The following is a 24,106-nucleotide window of genomic DNA, read 5'->3' as shown; positions in this document are numbered from 1 at the left end:
GTATATGCACTTCATGGTATTAGTGTTGCCCTAATTTAAATAAAATTATTTTTATTGCATTTTTCCACTTATAATAATTTCTTAAATGCCACAATGCAAAGTCTTAATGGCCCTATAATACTTGTTTCCTCATGATTTAGGGGGTGAAACGTGACCCAGATATGTTTAACCCGGTTGCTGAATGCTGACTGCAGTTGTGTCGTCAACATATTCCACATTATATAAACGAAGGCCTTCCAAGAAGATATTACATATGCAAATGTCATTCACTTCTTCTTACACACAACGATTCCATGTTTTCACCTTTTATTTCATCACTTTTATTTACACATTCTCCATCGCATAACAAAGTATATTCCCTTTTTGTCATCCTTGCCTTTTTCACAAGCTCTTCCTTTTTGTGTCCATCCTCCACAGTCCAAACTCTCAGTTTCGGTAATTCAGTCTCAACATCTCACCGTCCCTCTCAGTCGACGGGCCCTTGGAAGATGAGTTTGATGTGGCCTTGTTCCCCGGTCAGCCACGTTCCACAGAAAGGACAAGCAGCGTGGAAGGCATGCGTTCCGTGCGGCAGTGGGATCTGACTCCAGCCTTGCACCGTCTTTTCCGAGCACACGTGACCGCAGGGGCAGAAAGCATGTGTCGGGGGCCCTGCGTCCAGGTACAGGCCCCCTTCGCACCCGAGCCAGAGGGGCACGTAGGGACCAACCCCTCTGCACATGGGACACTCGCGATCCCCGGTCGTAGCCGGAGCCGTGCCTCCACCTCCGGTTAATGCCACCGCAGAGGATCCCGCTTTCTCCTTCCGAAACCCCCAGTTGTGGTATCCGTGCACGTGTCCGCAGTTCATATAGACCCAGGGCTGTTTCTTGTCGATGGTGGCGCGCTGTGCCAGGCTGGGGAAGGCGAGCGTGTTGAAGCCCACGGGGCACTGGGGACGGGCTGCGTTTAGTTCCTGACGTAGAGACTCCAGCTGTTTGAGAGTCGGGGTGTGACGAAGACCGCTGGGGGTCCGCCACAGCAGAGTGGCCCCGCAGAGATCGATGAGAGAACCATCCTGCAGCATGTTTGACTCGTTCTCTACCTGTGAGGTACAGACACACACAAATATTCACTCAGGACATGCTTTGTGTAACACAGGAAAAAAGTCACACAGGTTTGGAATGATGTGAAGTTGATGACAGAATGCACATATTTGGGTGAACTGACATTTTAAGCCTGAAACTGGCACATAATGTGCCATAATATCCAACTCATTGATCATTTGCGCCATTTAACAGATGATAGAGCCATGTTACTTCAGACACTAAGCTTTTTAAAGTTTTAAAAAGCATTATCTATTGTGAAGGGTCATTGAAGTTGCTGTGCTGGAATTAATTTTTTTAAGGAAGCACCGTGTCTATTAATGGGTAAAGCTACAGTAACGTCTTCAGCTAGTCAGCTTGAGATCCTTTCCATCTAAACTGGTTACGTCTCTGAAGTCTAGCAGTGAATGTTTTATGATCAGTAGAATAACTATATTCATCCACACAGTCACGCAGAGACAAAGCACAACCAAAACAATGTTCTTCTGCAAAATGCATGCAGTTTTGTTTTTTTAACCACTAGGGGGCCAAAAGTTACATAGTGCACCTTTAATGTCAAACATGTTTGATTTATGTAAACTTAAAGATACACTATGAAATATTTTTGGTTTAATTTTTGTTAGAAATTAATAGATCTTTGCTCAAAAGTTGTCATGTTCGATTTGGTGTTAAATTATAGTTTTACATCCTTGCGTGTTGTTAAAGAAACTTAAGTTCTGTTATAGAAAAACAGTTCTGCTTGCTTAGACATACAGAAATCATAGAAGCTGAGAATAAAATACTAATTGAATTCCTGAGTCTGATGTAGCAAACAGGATGCTGAAGTGCAATTCAAATGTGTATGTGAGAAACTAGAATTAAAATGACGACTAACTTTTAAATGTAGAAAAGCTAACTTTGTCAAGAATTCCCTTTCTTGGCCTCTTTAACCTTGGATTAAGTAACATTTAAAGCGGGGCTCAGTAACTTCGGGATTTCTTCGCTGTATTCTCGCTTTTTGCTCGCAGGTTTCTCTCTAGAGCTCCCCCCACAGCTTCGGAATAGATATTTGACAACACTGTTGTAAAAACTCGTTGGCTATTCTCGGACACCAGAGGCTAGCAGATCAACGACATCAAAGCAGATGGGACATTCTTTAAAATGTCTTCTTCCTTCGGGTTCGAACAGCGTGAGGGAGCGCAATAATGACAGCATTTTAGCAGATTTCTTTTGGCCGTAAAGCAATTGTTTACATCGCGAGACCTGATATCACACGAGACATCCTGACGCGGCGGCCGGCGGCCCGCCACCCCAAAGTTGCAAGTGCGTATTTTCCGCTCACGGGCACCAGGGGGGTGCGAAACGACCACCATTCAACCCGAAATAAGTAATATAACCATTCCAATGACTCCGAAGCTGTTCAGTTAAGGTAAAAAAAGTTACTTAGTTCACCTTTAAAAAGCTTTCAAGTTTGAAAGTTTATAGGCCATAGATAGATAATTGAAATGCCACCTTAAGAACTGTGTAGTTGGTTTATATACACTACTGTTCAAAAGTTTGGGGTCTCTACTGCTCACCAAGTCTGCACTTATTTGATCAAAATACAGTAAAAACAGTAATATTGTGAAATAAATAATTACAATTTATTTACAATTACTGGTACAATGGTTTCTATTTTAATATATCTTAAAATGTAATTTTCATTATTACTCCAGTCTTAAGTGTCACATGATCCTTCAGAAATCACTCTAATGTGCTGATTTGCTGCTCAAGAAACATTTATTACAATTATCAATGTTGAAAACAGTTGCGGTGCTTCATATTTTTGTGGATTTTCAGGATTCAAAAGAACAGCATTTATTTGATTTAGAATTTTACAGTGTCTTACAAAAGTCACTTTTGATCAATTTACCGCATCCTTGCTGAATAAAAGTATTAATTCCTTTCAAAAGAAATCTTACTGAGCCCAAACTCTTGAACGGTAGTTTATGTGTGAACCACAGATGTTCCGCACTGTACCTTTTAAACATTTTTACTGCAGATTGATTACTGATATTGAAGCAAATTCTCACCAGTTTTCCTCTCTGCTGGGCGGACCGTGTCTCTCGGAGGGCGAACACGTTCCCACACACGGAGATTTCCCTCCACACCCCTGGAGCGGGCTCAGATACGAACTCCCCTGCCGGGTGCATTACCAGCACCCCATTGGTTGTTAGTCCATCCATCAAACCATCTGAGGTCCTCCATTTAGCAGCTCGCTCCTGGAAATCAAGCACATCAAGAGGATTTCACTAATCTCTAAAGTATCAAGATGAACTCAAAACGTGTCGTATATTATAACGTGTATTATAAGTCGTGTGTTATATAATAAATCACTGACTAACCAAGCTTAGAGGGTTATAATGCACAGACAGACACTGTAGGCTTTCCGTTTATAGCTACTGGCTATTACACAACACACCTACTACTTGGAGCTGCATTATAAAGTGGGAGTCTGAAATATTTATACTCGACTGGAATACAGTATCCATTCTTTCTCCCTCGTTCTCTTTCCACCTCCGCAGAACAGCAGTGGGCAAGAGAGCCTGTCAAGGACATTTGTATGAGGCCGAAGCCGCGTGTTGATATGTCATGCATCACTGCCGTCAGCTGGACCATTACCGTCCTCGAGGTGTCCGTGTATTTTTCAGAGTAAAAGCGATGCGTAGATCTTCACTATTGAATTGGCTACCGTCAAGGTCAAAGGAAATATTAAGGTCACGATTTGAAAAGGCCTGGAATGAAAGCATACAAATACTAATGGATTAAAGCAAGATATGCGAGATATTCTTACTTCCTACAACCTTGTGTCATTTTTTTTGTCTATACGATGAAAGTCAATGGGGTTCAGTGTTATCTTGGACCCCATTGATTTGAATTGTACGGGCAACATTCTTCAAAATATCTTGTTTCGTGTTCTGCAGAAATCATACAGATTTGGAACGACATGAGGATGATTAGGAAATGGCAGAATTTTAATTTTTGTGTGAACTGTCGCTTTGAGTCACATACACTTGCTGATCGTTTAATCAAGCGCATTAAATGTGAGTAGCGGTGTGACCTGGTGGGAAATGAGTCATTTTGATCTTAAGCATCTCCGTCTGTGACAGCGGGAAGTGTAAACCTCCATAATGTGCCTGCTGTTTGTAATGAATGATATGTCTCTTCCGAATTCAGCACTTTTTTTTTTGTATCCACATGTTCTAGTGTTTCAATGCCTGGTGGTTGTGAGCATAGACATGTATACGTAGATTCCACATTCGACCGCTCCAGAGACACGTCGGCACATCGCCATCTTGGAACGGTCAACGTGTCGTGACTAACAAGTAAGAATCAATGATGCCACAATATTGGGCAGCTTCTGGTCGTGAAACAGCCGTGATTTAAATTCCCACGTTCCCTTTCACAGGTTTGTGTTTTTATATGTATTAACTCAATATTACAGGTTTTTATGCTATGGTAATTTTTTTGATTCAATTTGCTCTCGAATGTTCATCGACTGGCTTTGACCGTTCCAATATGGCGGATGGCTTGCGTAGAGAGGCCCATAGAAACATCCGCTAATGACTTAAAATGTCACGAGGTGAAAATCTGTCTCGCGATTAGGATAGAATATGCCACCGCTACGTTTACATTACGTCTTCACTGTTGTTGTTTTGCTTTTTATAGAAATGAAAACCATTTAATTCAGTTGCATAATGGTCGCTTCATTCCCATCCAGCTCATCCAGCACGAGCTGCAGAGTCGTACGTAGTGCAGCAGGAATCAAGAGTTCACTGATCACGTGACGAGAGTAAGTGACGGGATGACTGACAAGACCATGGCGGAGGATTCATTGCACAACAGGGCCTAAGCGTCTGACAAATGTCTTATTTTGCGCTCAGCGCTCCCTATTCACAGAGTACGAAAATCTAATGCGAAAGTAAAACGTGAGCGCGCATTCAAACGCGATTTCAATTTCACGAATTTTGAAAGCAGCTCACTGATGCATGCAAATAACTCCCAATATGAAAGCTATCTTAGGCTGGGACCATGTGATATTTCAGTTTTTCTTTTTTAATAAATGTGCAAAAATGTCAACAATTCTGTGTTTTTCTGTCAATATGGGGTGCTGTGTGTACAATAATGAGGAAAAAAAAATGAACTTAATGATTTTAGCAAAAAGCTGCAATATAACAGAGTGAAAAATTTAAGGGGGTCTGAATACTTTCCGTACCCACTGTATCTATGGTTGTGAGGACATGAATGATGATGGATGGTTTTATCTGCTTTCACTGGTTGCTTCTCAATAAACAAGCAAACCCTTTATCTGCAAAGATTACACATAGCCCAAGCTACACTGAGAATGTTTACACTGATGTTAATATCCGTCTGTGATGTAAATGCATCTATTAATGTTGTAAATATAGACCTACAGAATGTAATTACCGGTGTTTGCTAAGGCAACAAACCTGCTTAAACAAACCCTTTGCACTAAGTAACCCATCAAACACTGTTTGAACTATGGACAGCAATGACACTCATGCTTGTAGAGGAGAGGTGTGCTATACTTTTCGAAGCAACAAGACTCTCAACCGACAGACAACTAGAAAAATGTATATTCACTATAGAAATTCCAATAACTTTCCAGGTCTTGGGAAAACAACATTTTTAAATTAATATTTTAATAAATAAATATTGTATTTTGATATTTCAGGTGGTTTCTTCTGACTGGCAACCACCTGTACAGGTAAAAACTCTTTACATTTTTCAGGAAAATGTTAAAATTTTGTTAAATTTTATACATTTTATTTAACAATAAATCCACTTTTGACATTGTTACAAGTGATATATCAATTAAAAATGTTATTCAAAAGGTTATTGTACAAGATATCCATTATAAGATATCCAATAAAAAATAAACTGACATTTTTTCTTCACATTCTGTGAACTGAAGTGACTAAGGAAGTGTTCACACTTGTAATTCAGTTCCCTTGGTTCTTTTGGTCCGGACCAAAAAGAAACGCGGGAATTCATTCGGCACAACCGTGACAGTGCATTATGGGTATTCTGTAGCCGTTGAGTGTACACCGTTTGTACACTCGTTATTGCGGTGCATAATGGGATTCAATGAGTGTACACGATAATGTCCACTATGGTTTCGGACACCACTACAAATGGCTATCCTCTCAAATGTTTCCCTATTTAAGGGTATAGGGGGCGATTTCGGACACAGTCCACGTATGCTTGAACATTCTGTCCCTTTTAAGGTCACATCTTGTGACATCACATCCTGTTTTTGGTTCGTTTAGATGTCTTTGGTTCCGCGGGTCTCGACTCGGTCCGCTTGTTTGGTGCGCACCAGGGTTCGGATGGCAGCGTTCACACATTCAAATGAACCGCACTAAAAGAGCAATCGCAGAGTTCGTTTTAATCGAACCAAACCTGCCAAGTGTGAACGCACCCTAATTCTCATTGCCTATTAAAGGCATAGTTCCCTCAAAAAATGAAAATTCTGTCATCATTTACTCATAATTTCCGAAGATGAAAGAAAGCCTTACAGGTTTGGAACGACATGATGGTGAGTAAATGATGACAGAATTTACATTTTTGGGTGAACTATCCCTTTAAGGCAACACAAACATACTTCAGCATGCAAAACAGTAGGAAAATAATGTGTCCTCTTCATCTGTGTGACTTTCTTTGATATCAGTGAGAATTATCATATTGAGCTGAGTTGTCTTCTATACTTTGGCAAAGATTCTGCATTAGAAATCGTGCTTATGACTCAGTAAGGCCGTGTTATGACTCACCCCAAGGAAGATGTTTTTGGAAGAGTCAAAGCCCGCTGCATATATTCGTGCTGTGTACGGAGCGCTACGCTCACACATGATGCGGCAAGCGTAGCGGGAGATGGTGCTCTGGGCCGACTGTCCTCCCTCTCCGTTTGCGCCCCCCTGCCCTTGTCCTCCAGTGCCACTGCCTGCTGTGTCAGTCACCACGAAGTCTATCATGCTCTCTGTGGAACGGCCGATCTAAAGACACATTGACAAGAGTAAGTGAGATATAAAAGGATGTATATGTTGCTCCAAACCCACATGACTTTCTTTCCTTTGTGGAACACAGACAAACAAAAAAGTTTATATAATGTTAAGGTTTCTCTTTTCCGTGTAATTTAAATAACTTCGTTGTGTTTTTGGTGCTTCAGTGTTCTTTTTGAAGCTTGAAAGCATTCCCATTCACTGTAATTTCCTGGAAAATAACAACACGCACTAGGGATGCACAGTATATGCACTACCGTTCCAAGGATTTTTTGTTTTTGAGATGTTATTCAGAAACATTTGTTGTTGCCATCACAGTAATAAATTACATCTGAACATATTTAAATGTATATTTCACAATATTACCATTTCTACTGTATTTTCGATCAAAATAATGCAGACATGGTGAGTATCTTACTAATGCATGATTTAAATCAAAAGTTGTATCTGTTAATATTATTTAATGGACCTGAGCTAACATGAACTAACATTAACAAAGAATAATAAACACTGTAATAATTGTGTTGCTCATTGTTAGTTGGTTTGGGTGGAATTTCCAAATGGTATTTCCATTTGGGTGGAAATACAGTGGACCTTTCTGTAAAGTTATTGCTAATATCAATTATATTAATGTGCATGCAAATTTCCTCCTATTTTTACACTTTAATTTCTGACACCTTAATGCTTACTTAAATTTAATTAGTATTATTGCTAATTATTTAATAACAGTGTTAAACATAATCTTTAGCGAATTTCAAATGAGCCTCAATCTTTCATACAGTAAGGCTATAATTCCTTAATGAATATTGATTTTATTTTTTGGTCTTCATTTTTATTTATTTTTAAGAAAAAATTAAGAATTAAAATATTGACTATTATTGTTCTTACTGTATCAGTCGTAACAAAATTACTGGTTTATTATTATCAGCCTGATTTTTTTTTTTATACTGATGCATCACTAACCAGTACATTATTAAAAATAGCTTCTTTTCCGTGTCTCGAATAAAGGAAGAAAGAAAGTAATTCAGATTTGGAATGACATGAGGGTGAAAAAATGATGACAAAATGTTAATTTTTGGATGAAGATTTGTTAAAAAAAACAAAGACGTACGTCAATGAGGCCAAATATATAGGAAGGTAAAGACATTCACCATTAATACAATATTAAATTAGTTTAAATGTATTTGTAGACATGAACTCAATAATTAGATGTGAGCAGGCAGTTGATGTGAAATGAAAGAATCCTCTTTTGCTCACCTGAAACATGTCGGTGTTGGGGTCATGTGTATATTCCACTATAACAGAATGACTCCGGGACAGTGTGTAGGAGATGCTGTGTTGGCTTTTGTTGCTTAGGGCCTACACACACACACACACACACAAAAACAAACAACTCTTTGACTAATGGCCTTTGTTGCATTATGCATACTTTAACAAGGCAGAGGAACATAAGGTTCCCTAACCTTATGCAATAGATTGGCAAAACACTCGGTTGGTTGCAATGTTATGCAATGACTCTTACAGAATTTAGTGGGTGGGTTAAGAGGACACTTATGCTGGAACAGATTTCACATCTTTTGGAAGCCATAAAAAAAAAAAAAAAAAAAAAAAAAAAAAAAAGGTTTTCTATGAGATTAAGTATTTGGTCCTATCAAGTGTTAGTATTATTACATTAAACGGCCCCTATTATGCTTTTTTCGTATATAACCTTTTAACAGATATGCTAATTGGCATTTAGTTTCCGACACACGCTGTAAGAAGTAGACCAATCACAACAGACTGATCCATCTGACCAATCAGAGCAGAGTAGACCAATCACAACAGACGGGGCATTCTGACCAATCAGAACAGAGTAGACCAATCACAACAGACGGGGCTGTCTGACTAATCAGAGCAGAGTAGACCAATCAAAACATCACACGGAAAAGATTGGTGTGTTGAACACCCTGTTCTGATGACACAAGAGTTGCAACTGTGGCAGCTGAGAAGGCCATTCCTTGTGTTCTTTTTGAAGAATTTTTGGAGCCTGATGAAATTGGTATAAATGCGTGTTTAATACTGCAAAATACGCTCAATGTTACAGTCACTGCCCTTGCCGTCCAGTATAAAAGAACATCCCAATCGAATGAAAGGATTTGTGGAAACTGTGGTTCCTAATTATTGTGATCCAACATTTGCCTCGCATTTCAGGACATTTCAGGTGAAGGATAATCCACTTCTTACCTCCGAGACTGTGTTAGGATCTATGACCTTATTGATTTTATTGTGCGTATTAGGCTTATCATTATTGCTGATCACTGTTGATATGCTATATTTTTACTATAAAACTCTTATGACAAACATGTCTTCTAATATCTTCAAATGTTGTGTAAGCTACATTTGTAAATGACTTTACTTGGACCCATTGTGCGAGCTGTCTCTTTAATACCGCGTGGTTTATATACACGTTGCTGCTGATTGGGCTGACATTTTTGACACACCCACCAAACAAGAGAAAATGTATCTCAAACCCCGTTGCACACCGTTTCCAGGAAACATGTCGTTCAACCCGGAAACTGTAGCAGAACATTGGGCACCGGTTTGAGCTTGAACGTGCCCCGGGCCGTCAGACCAATCAGAGCAGAGTAGACCAATCTCAACAGACTGGGATGTCTGACCAATCAGAGCAGAGTAGACCAATCACAACAGACTGGGCCGTCTGACCAATCTGAGCAGAGTAGACCAATCACAACAGACTGGGCCGTCTAACCAATCAGAGCAGAGTAGACCAATCACAACAGACTGGGCCGTCTGACCAATCTGAGCAGAGTAGACCAATCACAACAGACTGGGCCATCTGACCAATCAGAGCAGAGTAGACCAATCTCAACAGCCTGGGCCGTCTGACCAATCAGAGCAGAGTAGAGTAGACCAATCACAACAGACTGGGCCGTCTGACCAATCAGAGCAGAGTAGACCAATCACAACAGACTGGGCCGTCTGACCAATCGGAACAGAGTAGACCAATCACAACAGACTGGGCCGTCTGACCAATCAGAGAAGAGTAGGCTCTTGGAAATGAGGAGTTCGGAGAGACTGGATCCTTGATTGAATCATTTCGGATGCTGCAATGTATATTATGAGAAAATTCAAGTGTTTTTTGTCCTTGGATGCATGTAAACCTATTGTAAGAGACCTTCAAAACAAAATTAGGAACGTCTAAAATAGCATAATAGGGGCACTTAACTTTAAACACTTTTATATTTTTATAACAGGCATAGAAATAGCAAGGAATTTATGCAAAAGCTTTTACCTTGGACACCAGAGGTGTGGAGACATTGTGGATGACATCAGGTTTGACGCCGTTGGCTTTAGGCCGTTTGTAAAGGGCCAACCGACTCCTCCTGCGGCCCTTGTCCCCGCTAGCTAGTGAACCATTATGCCTGCGGGTAGCAAAACCACAGTAGTACAATCTAAGCTTTGCAAATGCTTTGAACAATAAAGAATGAGTTAATGAAAACAAAACACATTTGATGCTTAATTTAGAAGCAGCACCTCATCCGCTGTCTGTTTTTGATAGAGCTGACAGATTGAGGACAGACTGTTGTCTTGGGGATGACAAAAAAAAACTAGGCATGGACGACTTGTTTTCACTTAAGAGCATTGGCGTGTACTTAAAAATAATTAAATGGCATTAATCTATCTCTCCGTCGATACTATGACAGGAGTCATGAGCCGTCCACAAAATGGCTGATGCGGGCCTTTGGGAGTCTGTCAATGAGGAGGCGAAGCCATCTTATAATTCATCTAGACAACGATCAATAGTCCAGACACTTAAATGAGCTCTCTATATCTCCTTTCATCTCACTGGGAGGCAGTGTTAATTTTTACAGTTTTTTTTGTTTCAGCTGTAGCACCTTGTGATTAGGGATGCACGACATATGCACGAATCGGCTGATATATGTTACCGTTATCGGCCCGGTAAGAAAATTAGCCCGATATATTAAAGTCGATAAATAATGGATTATTTCCTTCAGCTGAGACACTTTAGATGCGCGCTGTTCGCCAAGATGGTTTTGAATTGCTTGAAATATGATTGAAATCACTTCAAAATGGAAAATAAGGTTAAGCAAGTCATATATAGGCTACATAAAATTATAATGAGAACATTATAATTGTGTGCTTGAGTCAAGAATATATATTTTTTAATCAGGCTCTCTCAAAAAAAAAGAAAAAAAAAAAAGGATTTAGATTTATCGCCAATATAAGGGTTATCGGCCAAAATTTTCATATCGGTGTATCCCTACTTGTGATGATATTGTCTTTTAAATTTAGCAATTTTTTTGTCTATTCTACCCTTTCTGAAATATAATATGTAGGGCCAGATTTCCAGCTTGCACCAGCACCCTGAAGGCACCCTCTTTTGCCGTAAAAAAAACTACTGTCAGGATTAACTAAATCATATATTGCAGTGAAAAATTAGTGCTGAAAAGGCATGGACAGTGTTATTTTTGCGGCTGACCTTGTTGCATATGCATTTGTAGGAGTTTCCCTTTCAGATGTAACATTTATGGGACGAGAGTATTTAAATTAATCACTCAAGGTGATTTACTAAGGTTTGCACAAGTCAATTTACTGGTATTTGTGCCATTACAGACGCTAATTTGCGTTGGTCATTATGGAAATCATCAATGATCCAGCTACGTCTGTGTTGTTTAATTTGCGTGTCGTCAGTAGATCACGTGCAGAACTTTCCACTCCTGTCAGCGCTTTTCTGGAATTGCGTTCTCACGCTAATTTGCCTAAAGCAAAATGTATTCCTGTGAGGCAAAGCTGATCATTACTCCAGTCTTCAGTGTCACATGATCTAGTGGCTCTTCTAGTGGCTCAAGGGTTAAACCTTCTTCCCCTTCCTGGCACTGAAAACATTCACTGCTCTGCTCCATGGCTGTGTGATTTGAATGACATCTTTGTTGGCAGTCAAATGAAGTGTTTTGCATCCGCAGCTGAAATCTAAAGATAAGGCAGGAAAACCGGCTGCAGGTACACCAGGGGAACCAATTTGCCCGGATGACGTGGCGTTCATTCATCCGTGAGAAAAGATGTTAATTGAAGTCATATTTATTTGAGGGTAATTTTACCCTTGAACTCCCACTGAACTCCTGCATTCAGCAAAACGCTGGCTGAGTGGAGGAGCTGTAATTTAGATAAATGGATTTCAGGAATCTGAGACAGTGTCGTACAGTTCTAACTCGTGTGGGTACAGTTAAACCTGAATGATGTTGCTGATGTCAACGGTTTCATTTAATCAGAACTAAATGTTCAAACACAATCCATTAAATACTTCATCTGCAACATCTCTTTGGAATAATTTTATGATTTCCTTTTATTTGCAACAATGCATATTCTGGACTCAACAAACTGTGTTGTGTAATATTAATAATTTTGATTCATTACCATTTGAATGCACTTACAATGTAAATCTAAGGCAAGAGAGTACAGAGAGTTGTAAAGCACAAATGTCATGTTTTTTTTTTTTTTTTTTTTTTATGCAACGAATGAATAAATTGACAAAAAAAGTATGTGTTTTAGGTGATTTAACTTTATCGCCAACTTTTCCGTTATCCTTCAGCATATCATCAAAGTTACAGGGTTTACCAGCTTTACATGATCATGATGTAATAATCGATATAACTTACAAGGTTAGTAGTCAATTCTATGTTAACATGCACAATGTTGTTTGTGAGTCATGGCTCTACTGGTTGTATGTGCATTTTAATATTTATTTATTATTAGACTTTACTTCCTGCCTTACTGTATAGGCTACTACAATGGCTGCTTAAAAAAACGACAAGTCGAAACGAGTTGAAATGATTTCCTGTGGTAAATGACATCACGTCTGTATGACTCTCTCTTTTTATTGTGACGATACTTTGCTACATTGGACCCATTTACATATGCAGATCAGCATATTAGAATGATTTCTGAGGGATCATGTGACACTGAAGACTGGAGTAATGATGCTGAAAAAATTCAGCTTTGCATCACAGGAATAAATAACATTTTATATTCAAATAGAAAAGAGTTATTTTAAATTGTACTAATATTTCATAATATTACTTTTTTAATCAAATAAATGCCGCCTAGGTGAGCCTATACTTCTTTTATATATAGATAGATACAGATATATAGATAGCTTAACCTTAATTTCATCCTTTTAATATTACTATAAATGCCTCAGGGGTTGCTGTGGACTTTGTCTTACCCCAGTACTATCAGCTCCCCGTACTTGATGGGCTCCTTGTCCTCAGGGCAGAGAGCATCATGGGACTGAGATCCTGATCCCAGAGGAGGAGACGGCTGGTTCTTGTTGCATGATGGGCGCAGCTCCAGGGACGGAGGAGGGCAAAGAGCTTCGGAGCTCCCTTCCAAAACCATATCCACAAGAACGACTCGCAGCTATGAGAGACAGCGGAGGGAAGAATGTGAGATTATTGTTCACATTTGCTTGTTTTCTCACAGTGAAATGACAACTTTATCTAATAAGCGCAATAGGGAGAGGAAATGGAAAAACGGTATGATTATTATCTGCTTCCCAACCCTTCCCCCACACCAGTTACTTCACCTGTAACAAACAATAACAGGCGTATCATGGATCAGCTGTTATGTATTTATGTAACGGCTGATCCTGTGAGAACAGCCTGAGATAGTGTGGCTGTCTCTGCAGTGTTTTGAAGTCAACAAGCAGCCAACCATCAATTGACAACCTGTCGGGAACAGGAGATTTAACCAATCCCAGGAGAGTAACAACCTCTCTGCAAACACACAGTCAAGTGCTCCAGTGCAAATGACTTTATTGTTGTTTTTCATACAGACTTGGAAACACAGTCATAGCAGTGGCATTTCAATGGTTCGATACTGACTGTTAGACAAATTGGTGTGGTCATTACTTTAAGTGCCGTCTATTGTTTGTTTGTCAGTTTGCATAATGCCCGTTAGGGGTGAAACGGATCAAATTACTCACGGTTCAGTCATCATCACAGTTTTAGGGTCACGGTTTTGGTGCGGTTTGGTGTGTGCTATGTTCAAGGAAAAAGACTACTGTCAAATAAAAATAAAGAAAATATTCTCTGTCTCATATCTCTCCGACGGCGAGTTGACACACAAACCCGCCTCTCCTCACTCACTCTTTTCATTTGCTCAGGATGAATATTTTCGGTTTTACAGGGCTTGAATTTCATTATTTTTCAAATTACAGGCATAATTTTACTCATTCCCGCAGATTTTGTGCTCAAACCCAAAGTGTGCGCACATAAAGCCCCCTTTCAGGACTAAATTGAGTTCTTTTTCGTTGCTTATTGTGCTTAAACAGTCAAATACACACAAAATAATGTCAAAATGCCAGTCTTGGCCAGTATTCACGTAAACACAGTCAGTTATGTTTTAAGAGAACGTAAACAGTTGAGAAAGAAAACGCATTTGCCCAACAGTATAATGTATTTGTGCATCAGATTTTAAAGTGACAGCAGCCTAACATGCCTGCTGCCAAATTGTGATATAATATTACAAATACCTAGCCTGGAAATCCAGACCTAAATCTAAAAGATTAATGGTCTGGCGTCGACTAATGAAAATCGGCCAGCTCGAGGGGCGGCACCAAGCATGCATTTGAAAATCTCACTGCACGCAATTGGATAACACTACGACCAATCACAACATCGCTTAGCTACCAGCGGAGCTAACTGGTATATTATAATCTTACCGTATCCGGTCGGCAAAACAGCAAAGTAACGATTCAAGCGGCGTCTTCTGTTCCTCTTTTAGAGAAAAAGGCAAGTCTAAATCTTTCATTGTAGCGGCCAAAGCTGTTTCAAACAAATGGTGTTCATCCATAGCCATCTTGCAATGTTTACTAATGACTTTGACGTCGCAGCGCTGTCGTCATCTCGCCTCTGGCCCGCCTATATCAAATAACCCGATGTGATTGGTGCAGCTCAGATAGAGGGGCATATTTAATGAGCTTCATTACTCGACACCAGAGTAACTCGCTGAGCAAATTCAACTTGTGCTCTCGCAAGAACTCTGGATTACCAGGGTATAAATGAATGATTCAATGACTAAAACATTTGTTCAGAAGTCTTGTCGCCACCTACTGGTCTAACGATGTAAACAATCTAAGGGTCTGTAAAAAGGCATAAATTGTATGCATTTTGGCCGTTCGTTTTTACGACGACAGCGTTTTGGATGCCTGAAAACGCAAACTTTTGAAAACGGGGATGACGCCATGCACATGCGTATTACATGTTCAGTCTATAGTGTTATATCGCCATCTAATGGCCTGGCGGCAGAATACAGGGTTTTTAGTCGTTTTCGTGGATCCGTGTGAATGGGGATCGTTTTGAATGGTGTCGTCTGTACGCGGAAAACTCAAAGGAAAAACTTCTCCATTTTAAGCATATAGTTGTCGTTTAAACGTACTCTAAGAAAATGATTCATAAAAACATAAATATCAGTTGAACTTGATCCTGTTGAGGATAAGGATAGATCTAAAGATCTAACTTCTATTACTTTGTCTGGAAAATTTCTGATATGAAGCTTCCTCACTGTAGCACTAAATAAAACAAAAAACAAAATGCAATTTTATGTTCACACTTATTTTGTTAATTATAAGCATCTTGCAGTGCAGTTTGTTTTTTAGCAGAACTGTATGTGTAATGTTTAACTAAATTAACACTATAAAACAATTATGTAAAACCTTTGCAGTGCAAAAACAGCATATAATTTACAGCAACTGGTTATAAGTCCATTTCCTTCCTCCAGGCTCCCTAATGCAGCAAATGACTCTGAACCGCGTGCAAACCTCGCCTTCACAGGAATCACACTGGTTTAGAGATGACGGACAGCACAGATGAGCCAATCTCTGCGCTATTATGGCACTGCATGACTGTGGGTGTGCAATGGTGAGAGGTGGACTGGAGGATGAGGGGGCGAGCAAGGAGAGGGAGGGAAATCGAGAGAGGACAAAAATAGAAATAGCATGGTGGTGCAGGTGATGAAGGGGAGAGGAGCAGGGATGGAGAAGGGTATGTAGAGGTGTACTATATAGTGCTTACAAAACAGCAGATTGTAGATAACAGAAGATTACTAGAGATGAACAAGCACTGTTACGAAGAGATTGCGTGTGTGTGTGTGTGTGTGTGTGTGTGTGTTTAGGTTTGGCAGGGTGATAGATTGCCTGTTCTGTGCCACGCAATTTCTAATCAGCCCACACCCTGGGGGAGGAAAGAGGGAACGAGAGAGATATAGGAAAGAAGATCAACAGGAATGCAGGTGAAGACACACCATTATGGAATGAGATCTTTCCAGACACAACAACTTTAGCGTATAGTGCATGGCGGTAATAAAATGACAAGCACCGTCTCTGAGCTCTTACTGTTCTCTACACATTATTGAGCCGCTTGTTAATAATTCATTTACTTCTAGTGCCTTTATTAATTTTATGTCTTACTGTATCATCTCCCATCACCTTCTCCCCTTATTCCCACAATCCTCTGCAGCGGGGTGAGCGAGTGCGGTGTGTGAGACCGTGTGTATGAGTGTGAGCGGGGTAGACAGAGAGCGAGTCTGCCTCATCCATCTATATCAGCAGCCAGATGAAGTGGGTTCTAAATATACACGCACAAGGAAATGATCTCACGAATAACTTATGAGGCTTACTCGAGTCCAGACTTGCCAAACTCAATTCTTCAAAATCTATATCTGCTTTTCAGCAGATCATTAGCTATTTCGCAGCTTTGTTGGAGCGGCGTTTTTTTTTGTGGAATACACATCTTGAATTCTTGTAGGCCTGCAAAAATTTCTGTCTGCATTGTTGTTCTGTCTGCAAACAATAGTATTTCTGTTATGCTTTTACACATTTGAGACTCTGTTGTAAAGTGAATTTGTATAGGTAGAAGAATGTTTTATCTGGAGGAGTCAGTTTGAAGTGATTGGCATCTCATAAATCCAATGATATACAATGATATATGTGTCTACAATGGTCTTTTATTGTTTATGATCGCACAGCTCTCTGGAGTACTTGCTTCTGATTGGTCGATTGCACCAATTTATGGTCAAATATATTTGTATAACAAGCAATTTCCACAGGTTTGAAATCTTTCAGTGGTCTCTTTGTTCTAACACGTAATAAAAGTAATATTGTTTATTTAATTGTAGTAAAAAGTAGTAAAAAGTGGAAACCTACAATTGTTACTACTTCTACCTGATCTAACCCTTTAGTTTTATTGGTGTAATCTAATTTATTTAGGTGGTTTAGTGATGCTAAATAATATTTTGGACTTAAATAAAATCTTCAAATTTAGATGTTCCCACATAAGTATGTACAATCTGTATGTCATTATTGCAAAATAAATTCAAGATGGTACGTCCCGATTACCCTGTCACGGTGTTATTTTGTAATAATGACTCGCTGTATGTTAACCTTTACTTGAGGTTTATAATTATAATACACTCTAAAAAATGCTGGGTTGTTTCAACCCATGGTTGGGTCAAATATGGACAAATCCAAATGTTGGTTTAAATTTTTGTATTACACTTTTTAACCAAACAATTGGGTTTGTCCATATTTGACCCAACCATGGGTTCAAACAACCCAGTAAGCCTGTTAAATATATACACTACCATTCAAAGGTCTTGGGTCAGTATGATTTTTGACGTATGATTTTTAAATGTTTTTGAAATAAGGGGGCATTTACACAACACCTATTTCAACGAAACACTTTGTATGTGTTTTGGCCGTTCATTTACACGACAATGGCATCTTGGTTGCCTGAAAACGAAAACGGGATTCAGAGAGCAAGTTGTTGAAAAACATATCGTTATCATCTCCATGTATAAACATGAATTTGGGAAAGAGATGACGTCATGCACATTACGTTTTCAGCATAGACAGTATAAGAAATGGACACAGCGACCCCATAGATTTCAACGGAGAAAAGAGAAGCACTCACTTCCTGATGGCTGAGCGTACTGCACAGACTCAAACTGAGCTTGATGACGTAGATGTGACGTGAGCAACCTGTCTGACAGTTGTAAGTCTTCTAGTAGCTGTGCCAAGAGAAATCTGAATCATTCCCTTCCGAATCTTGCAGAGACGGAGAGCGTGAGTAGGAGCTGTCCATGAGCTAGGAGCAGGAGCAACTTTATGACTCTCTATGGGCTTCTCCCTTGACTTTATCGGACTTTATGCCTCCACGTCCCCCCGATTGACTGCGAGCTTCTCCTCCTGTCTATACGGTAATTTCCAGAGAGTCGCGTGGTTATGACGCAATCATTAGCCTATTTTTACAAAAACTGCTTCTACGGGGCCATAACGTAAGATACAAGGTAAAGGAGCCTTCTATACATTGTCGTGTTTCTTTAGAAATAAACAATGGACAATTAGAGTCTTTAAACGCCTCAGATGTAAAGTTATTCGCTGTCAAAGTGATGCCAAAATGAATGGGAGTCAATGGACTGCTCACAGCAGGTGATGGCTTGTTAGCCAATGGCGGCCCCCGGGGATGGTACACTTTTCGGATGCTGGATTACCCCCCTGGTTTTCAGTCTATAGTCGCAGAGTGTTTCTTTACAAAGTGACATCGCCAACTACTGGCCTGGCATGAATAATACAGCGTTTCTATTTGTTTTCAAAGATCCGTGTGAACGGGGGTTTAAAAAAAATATTTACTCGACAAAAAAACGCAACGTTTTTAGTACATCGTAGTCGTGTAAATGTACCCTAAGTCTATATGTGTATGTATATATATATATATATATATATATATATATATGTATGTGTGCATGTGTGTGTATGTATGTTTTTATATATATATATAAATACAAATTATTTCTATTATGACAAAGCTGAATTTTCAGCATCATTACTCCCGACTTCAGTTTCACATGATCCTTCAGATATCAAATGGCAATTGTCAGATTTAGCTCTCGGTTTCTGTTCTTGTGTATAGCTAGTTCCTATGTTCTTTGTTCCCTTGGTTTCCTCTGCTATTTTGTTTCTCACAACTCACTTCTCCTAATGTGTGTGAACTAAATTGGATGGGTTTAAATGCAGAGGACAAATCCCTCACCTTCCCAATGTACTTAAGCCTGTGTTTTCAGTTCAGATTTGTCAGTTCTTGTCTTTGCGTGTTGTAAAGCTGTTGTTTATTAGCTGTTGATTTTCTTCTTTGTTTCGTTGCATTTAGATGCAAATCTCCTCTCCCTTGCCTGACTACCCATAACACTAATTTGGTGCTCAATTAACATTTCGTATTATTGCCAATGTTGAAAACAGTGCTGCTTAAAGTGCCCCTATTATGCTAATATAAAGGTTCCTAATTTTGTTTAGGAGATCTCCTTCAACAGGTTCACATGCATTTTTCAATTCATTTTCTCATAATATACATTGCACATCACCACATTTTTTAAAGATTCACAAATGACTCGACGGATGATTCAGTCTCTCTAAATCCCTCCTTTCCACGAGCTACTCTGCTCTGATTGGTCAGACGGCCCAGTCTGTTGTGATTGGTCTACTGCTTACAGCGTGTGTCGGAAACGAAACGCCCACTACCATCACTGAACTTCAGCTCCGGAGACTTTCTAAATCCTCAGCGATTGTACACACTGTAAAGGCAGTAACGATGGCATCGATTTTACCATATCAATCCGAGCGCAAGTCCGATGATGAAACACTGAAAGAACTATTTATTCAACCCGAACCTCAATTGTTTCTCAGTGATACACTACTCAGTATGAGGTACATTATGAGATATTGCAGCTGTCATTCCTCACCATCAGTAATTCCTCACTAACAAGTGTATGTCCATCAACAAACCGATGTGTATATTTCTAATTTATTGCGCTGCACATGTGGGAACTGTATCAATAACCGTGCATACGTTAGCCTAGCACTAACGTGAACGACTGATGTAACATTAAAGTTTGTAAAACAAATCTTGCTCCATCCTTTATCATAACTCATAGTTACAACAACGGACAATCTGCATTAATAGACAGTTTTAGGAAACAGTGGCCCACAGCTGCTTAGCAGAAGCGTTTCAGTAAGACCGTAATAACGCGAGTTAGCCGGTTAGCTGGAGACCATCACAATATAAAACACAAAACTACATGTTTTGAACACCCGGTAGAAATTATATACATCAATAATTGATCATACTTGATACAGGTTGCTGGGATTCTGAGGAGCAAGTTGGTCCAAATAAAGTGGGTAATGTCCCATCTTTAATGGATTAGCATTTTGTAAATCCCATTTATATCATTAAAATCGTCAGAAGATTAAAGAGCTGTTGTATCACTGTGGTAATTTTAACCACTGACTCTTCACATCCTTATCCTTTATAATACTTTACAAAGAGAATTTGCTTCTGGAGAGCAGAAAACAGCATAATGTACACAACACGAACCAGCTACAGTGTTTGAGGTCGAGTCAAAGTAGATGTTGTTCGCGAGCAGCCAATGAAGACCATAGGTGAGCATTATGCAAATGCGTTACGTATGTAAGTTACGAAAGAAAGACTGGAATTACCGATGAAATACCGATTACTCGTTTCGGCAGTTCCGAATCGATTCTTTATTTTGTGAAACAATAACTTTATTTATGGTGCACTTTGATCTTTAAAACTTTGCAGACCTTTTGCTTTACATTCACAAACAGCTATATTACACATTGCATGAAATGTAATAGCTGAATATTATGGGCACTTTAATATTTTTGTGGAAACCGTAACTGCTCGGAATAACTGATAGTGTATGTTTTAATTTTAATATTTGTGTCTTGTGACGTTCGTTCTCTTGTACTGCGCAATGCATTTTCCAAGATAAACAAATCAGACAAAAACGTTGTGCTATCTTTGAATGCATTTCTTGTATCATTAGGCTAAATAAATATATGCAATACTGTGGTGATGATGGAAATCTCTTGTATGCACAGTACACTATGTTCTACATTAGCACCACGTTGTCTTTTGCGTTGTCTTTTAACGGAATAACACCATTTATTTGTTCTGGTGAGCTGAATAGACTGCAGTCTGCACCATTACAACAGTGGTGCACATTGCATAATTAATGCGAAAACACCATCTATAACAGTGTTGCTCACTATACAATGTAATGTCATTATCTCAGCAGCAGCTTGTTGAATGGATGTCATGGCTGTTGTGGTGTGTGTGTGTGTGTGTGTGTGTGCGACTCATGATGGAGTGAGTGTCCTACAGTGCTGTCTGACCCCGCTGCTCCTGTCTGGACAAGCGGTTGAAAGAGCTGCAGCCACCGAAGGGAGGGAACGAGAGAAAGAGCGAGAACACGTTGACATCGTCTCTCCGTTAGAGGTAACGTGATTGTGAAACATGATAGTGACCTTCAGAGCAGGGACCTCCGCAGAAGCTCTGTCATTTACACCCTTCCTGTTCTAACAGCACATCAGCATTCACAGGTGCATGTCAGCAAAACCGTATATGGGTCACCTATGTGACATTGCAAAGACGTTAGTTTATGATTCAAATGAATAATAATTAAGGTTTTATCAACAATTCCAAACAATTCCAATTCTCAATTCCAAGGGGCGTTACTATGAAGCAATCCGTGAAGTGATAAACAATCACTACAGATGAATGAAAAGCAATATTTTACAAATGTGTCAACTTCAAACATTATAGTACTGATTATACTATTAAAAAAGCATTACTGTACAGACATGTAATAATTATCCCACACCTCAACAACACAAGCAAACTTCGTTGCACTTTCCCAACCTCAAAACATCACTTTCTAAAAATCCATACAAAGAGTCTGGGGGATTGATGAGGATTTTAAGACATTAAGACATTTAAAAATGATGTTCTATTCGGTTAAATGAGCACTCATCCCTCTCAAACTAATGATAATTGAGAAACGTCTCCTCTCAGACATGGTTCACAATGGGAAAAAACAAAATTGTTTTCTTAATCATCATGTTCGTCTCGTTTTCCTTACAACAGAACAGATCTACTTGACATTCAAAATAACAAGATATTGTGTCTAGATTTCACTGAAAACTCATTGTTCTTTTCTAGTAAATGTGCAGTATATTGTTTTAAAGATGATTTCTGGAAATCTAAATTATTATTAAGACTTATTTTTGGTGTTGCATGCATGCTACTCCCCATCCATAAACATCAAAGAATGAAGGAGGCATCCAAATCAAAGCATCTTTTTAAATGAATGTTCAATATGTTGTGTCAGACAATAAGTAAATGGGAAAGGTTTATGAGATCAGATTGCTTAGTCACCAGAAAAGCATGTATTTTGATCTGAACATGAACAAATTACTGTAGCTTTACCTGAAGGTTTATGAGACAAACAGATTGTTTTATTGGTCATTCAAAGTTGTAAACACTAGCAAAACTAGCCCAGCAATTTATTAACTAAAATGAACAAAACCATCCAATTAATTAATTATAACAATTGATTTAAAAAAAAGAAAAAAGCACAACAATGTGGTTAAATTACATCACAGAATGTTGAGTGAACATTAAAAATTAAGAATGCATTTTTTTATTATTATTGTTATAATTAATGAATGGAATGGTTTGTTCATTTTAGTTAAATTGCCTAATTGCTAAGCTATCTTGTTTACAACTTCTTTGAATGACAAACAAAACAATAGAAAAAGCAATAGTGAGACATCAGAAACTATAAGCAGGATTATGTAATTGCATTGCTCGTATTCTGCTCAATTTCCTCGAGACAGCATGACCCGTGGACCAGCCCGTGCTCTCACACGACAGATTGCAGCGGATTGCGTCGCTGAATCCAAAGATTCGAATTCTAAAATCCGAATTATAGTTCGATGTCTAATTCGAATTTCACGACGTAGCCTAATCATAGGCCTACTGATTCACCCCGGGAAACACACACGCACGCGAGACGTTTAGCCTACTATATATGAAATGTGAAGGTCTGGCAATACTTTTTAAATAATGATTAATTTATAAGGTGTCACCTTGGTGTAAGTGTCACACTTGCATTACTCCGATTTAAATGTTTAATCCGTGGGTAAAGACTGCTTTAAAAAATGCATGTTACATATGGACAGATTACTAGACCTATTTGTTATTCATCAGAATCATCACTGCAATTGTATCCCACTAGAATTGAGATGCTCTTATTTATACTGAGCCATTTCACAGCTGCTTATATGAGGCCTGGGAAGCACACAAGGGATTCCGCAAAAAAATAAATACATTATTGATTTAATTTATTATAAATAGTATAATTTAATTATAATTCGTAGAATTTAAATAAAACACTTTAAATAAAAATAATTACATTCATTATTATTTTTTGTGCTTAGAAATAAAATAATAACATGGACACTGAAATAACGAGAAGACTGTTTAAGTGATCAGATAAAAAGAGGAAAATATTTGGTGCCAGACCGCCAGAAAAAGGGGAAAAACTATCCGAGTACGCACCTGATGATGTTCTAGACCCCTGCCTTGAATATCCTTGGCTTGTCAATCCCCGTGTGGCCGTAAAACTGGGCGTCGGGCTGTTAATTCATCACTCGCGGTGTTAAACTGGATGGCACGCGCATCACGTCGTGTGGTTTGCATTGCCACACTCCGTTGTCATCAGTTGCACGGAAACCAGCGCGGATCTTAATCCAGGAGAAGAGTGTTTTCAGTCTAGTCCAGACACTCCGTTGTCACGCCCATCTCATCTCTTCCTCGCAGTTCTCTCTGTCGGTAAAGAAATCCGAGGAAGGGTTTTGCCCTCGCCCACATCATGCGCCTCCGTGCCACGACACGCTTAAGCCCCGCCTCCGGAAGCGAATTAACAAATCCTAATACGGTAGGAAGCTTATTAATATTCATGAGCGGAACCTTCGCCATTGGACTGTTAAAGCGCTACGTCAGCAGAGGCTAATACATATTCGAAATTAGGCTTCGCCATTACAAGATT

The 24,106-nt window shown here is 39.2% G+C and overlaps 1 protein-coding gene across 1 annotated transcript; it reads right to left on the bottom strand.

Moving 5' to 3' along the window:
* Positions 1 to 291: 291 nt before the first annotated feature.
* On the bottom strand, positions 292 to 23,920 carry peli3 (pellino E3 ubiquitin protein ligase family member 3). The gene is made up of 7 exons (XM_084404233.1): positions 23,617 to 23,920; positions 13,368 to 13,561; positions 10,416 to 10,545; positions 8,381 to 8,482; positions 6,896 to 7,117; positions 3,137 to 3,325; positions 292 to 1,084 (listed from the first exon to the last, which is right to left on the bottom strand). Exons 2-7 carry the CDS (start codon positions 13,538 to 13,540, stop codon positions 467 to 469), a joined length of 1,434 nt encoding a protein of 477 aa, XP_084260359.1. The 5' UTR covers positions 13,541 to 13,561; positions 23,617 to 23,920; the 3' UTR covers positions 292 to 466.
* Positions 23,921 to 24,106: the final 186 nt, after the last annotated feature.

The sequence above is a fragment of the Rutilus rutilus genome (genome assembly GCF_951802725.1).
Source record: "Rutilus rutilus genome assembly, chromosome: 3".
NCBI lineage: Eukaryota > Metazoa > Chordata > Actinopteri > Cypriniformes > Leuciscidae > Rutilus > Rutilus rutilus.
The sequence above is the reverse complement of the archived record's forward strand: the minus strand, read 5'-3'. Positions and strand labels throughout refer to the sequence as shown.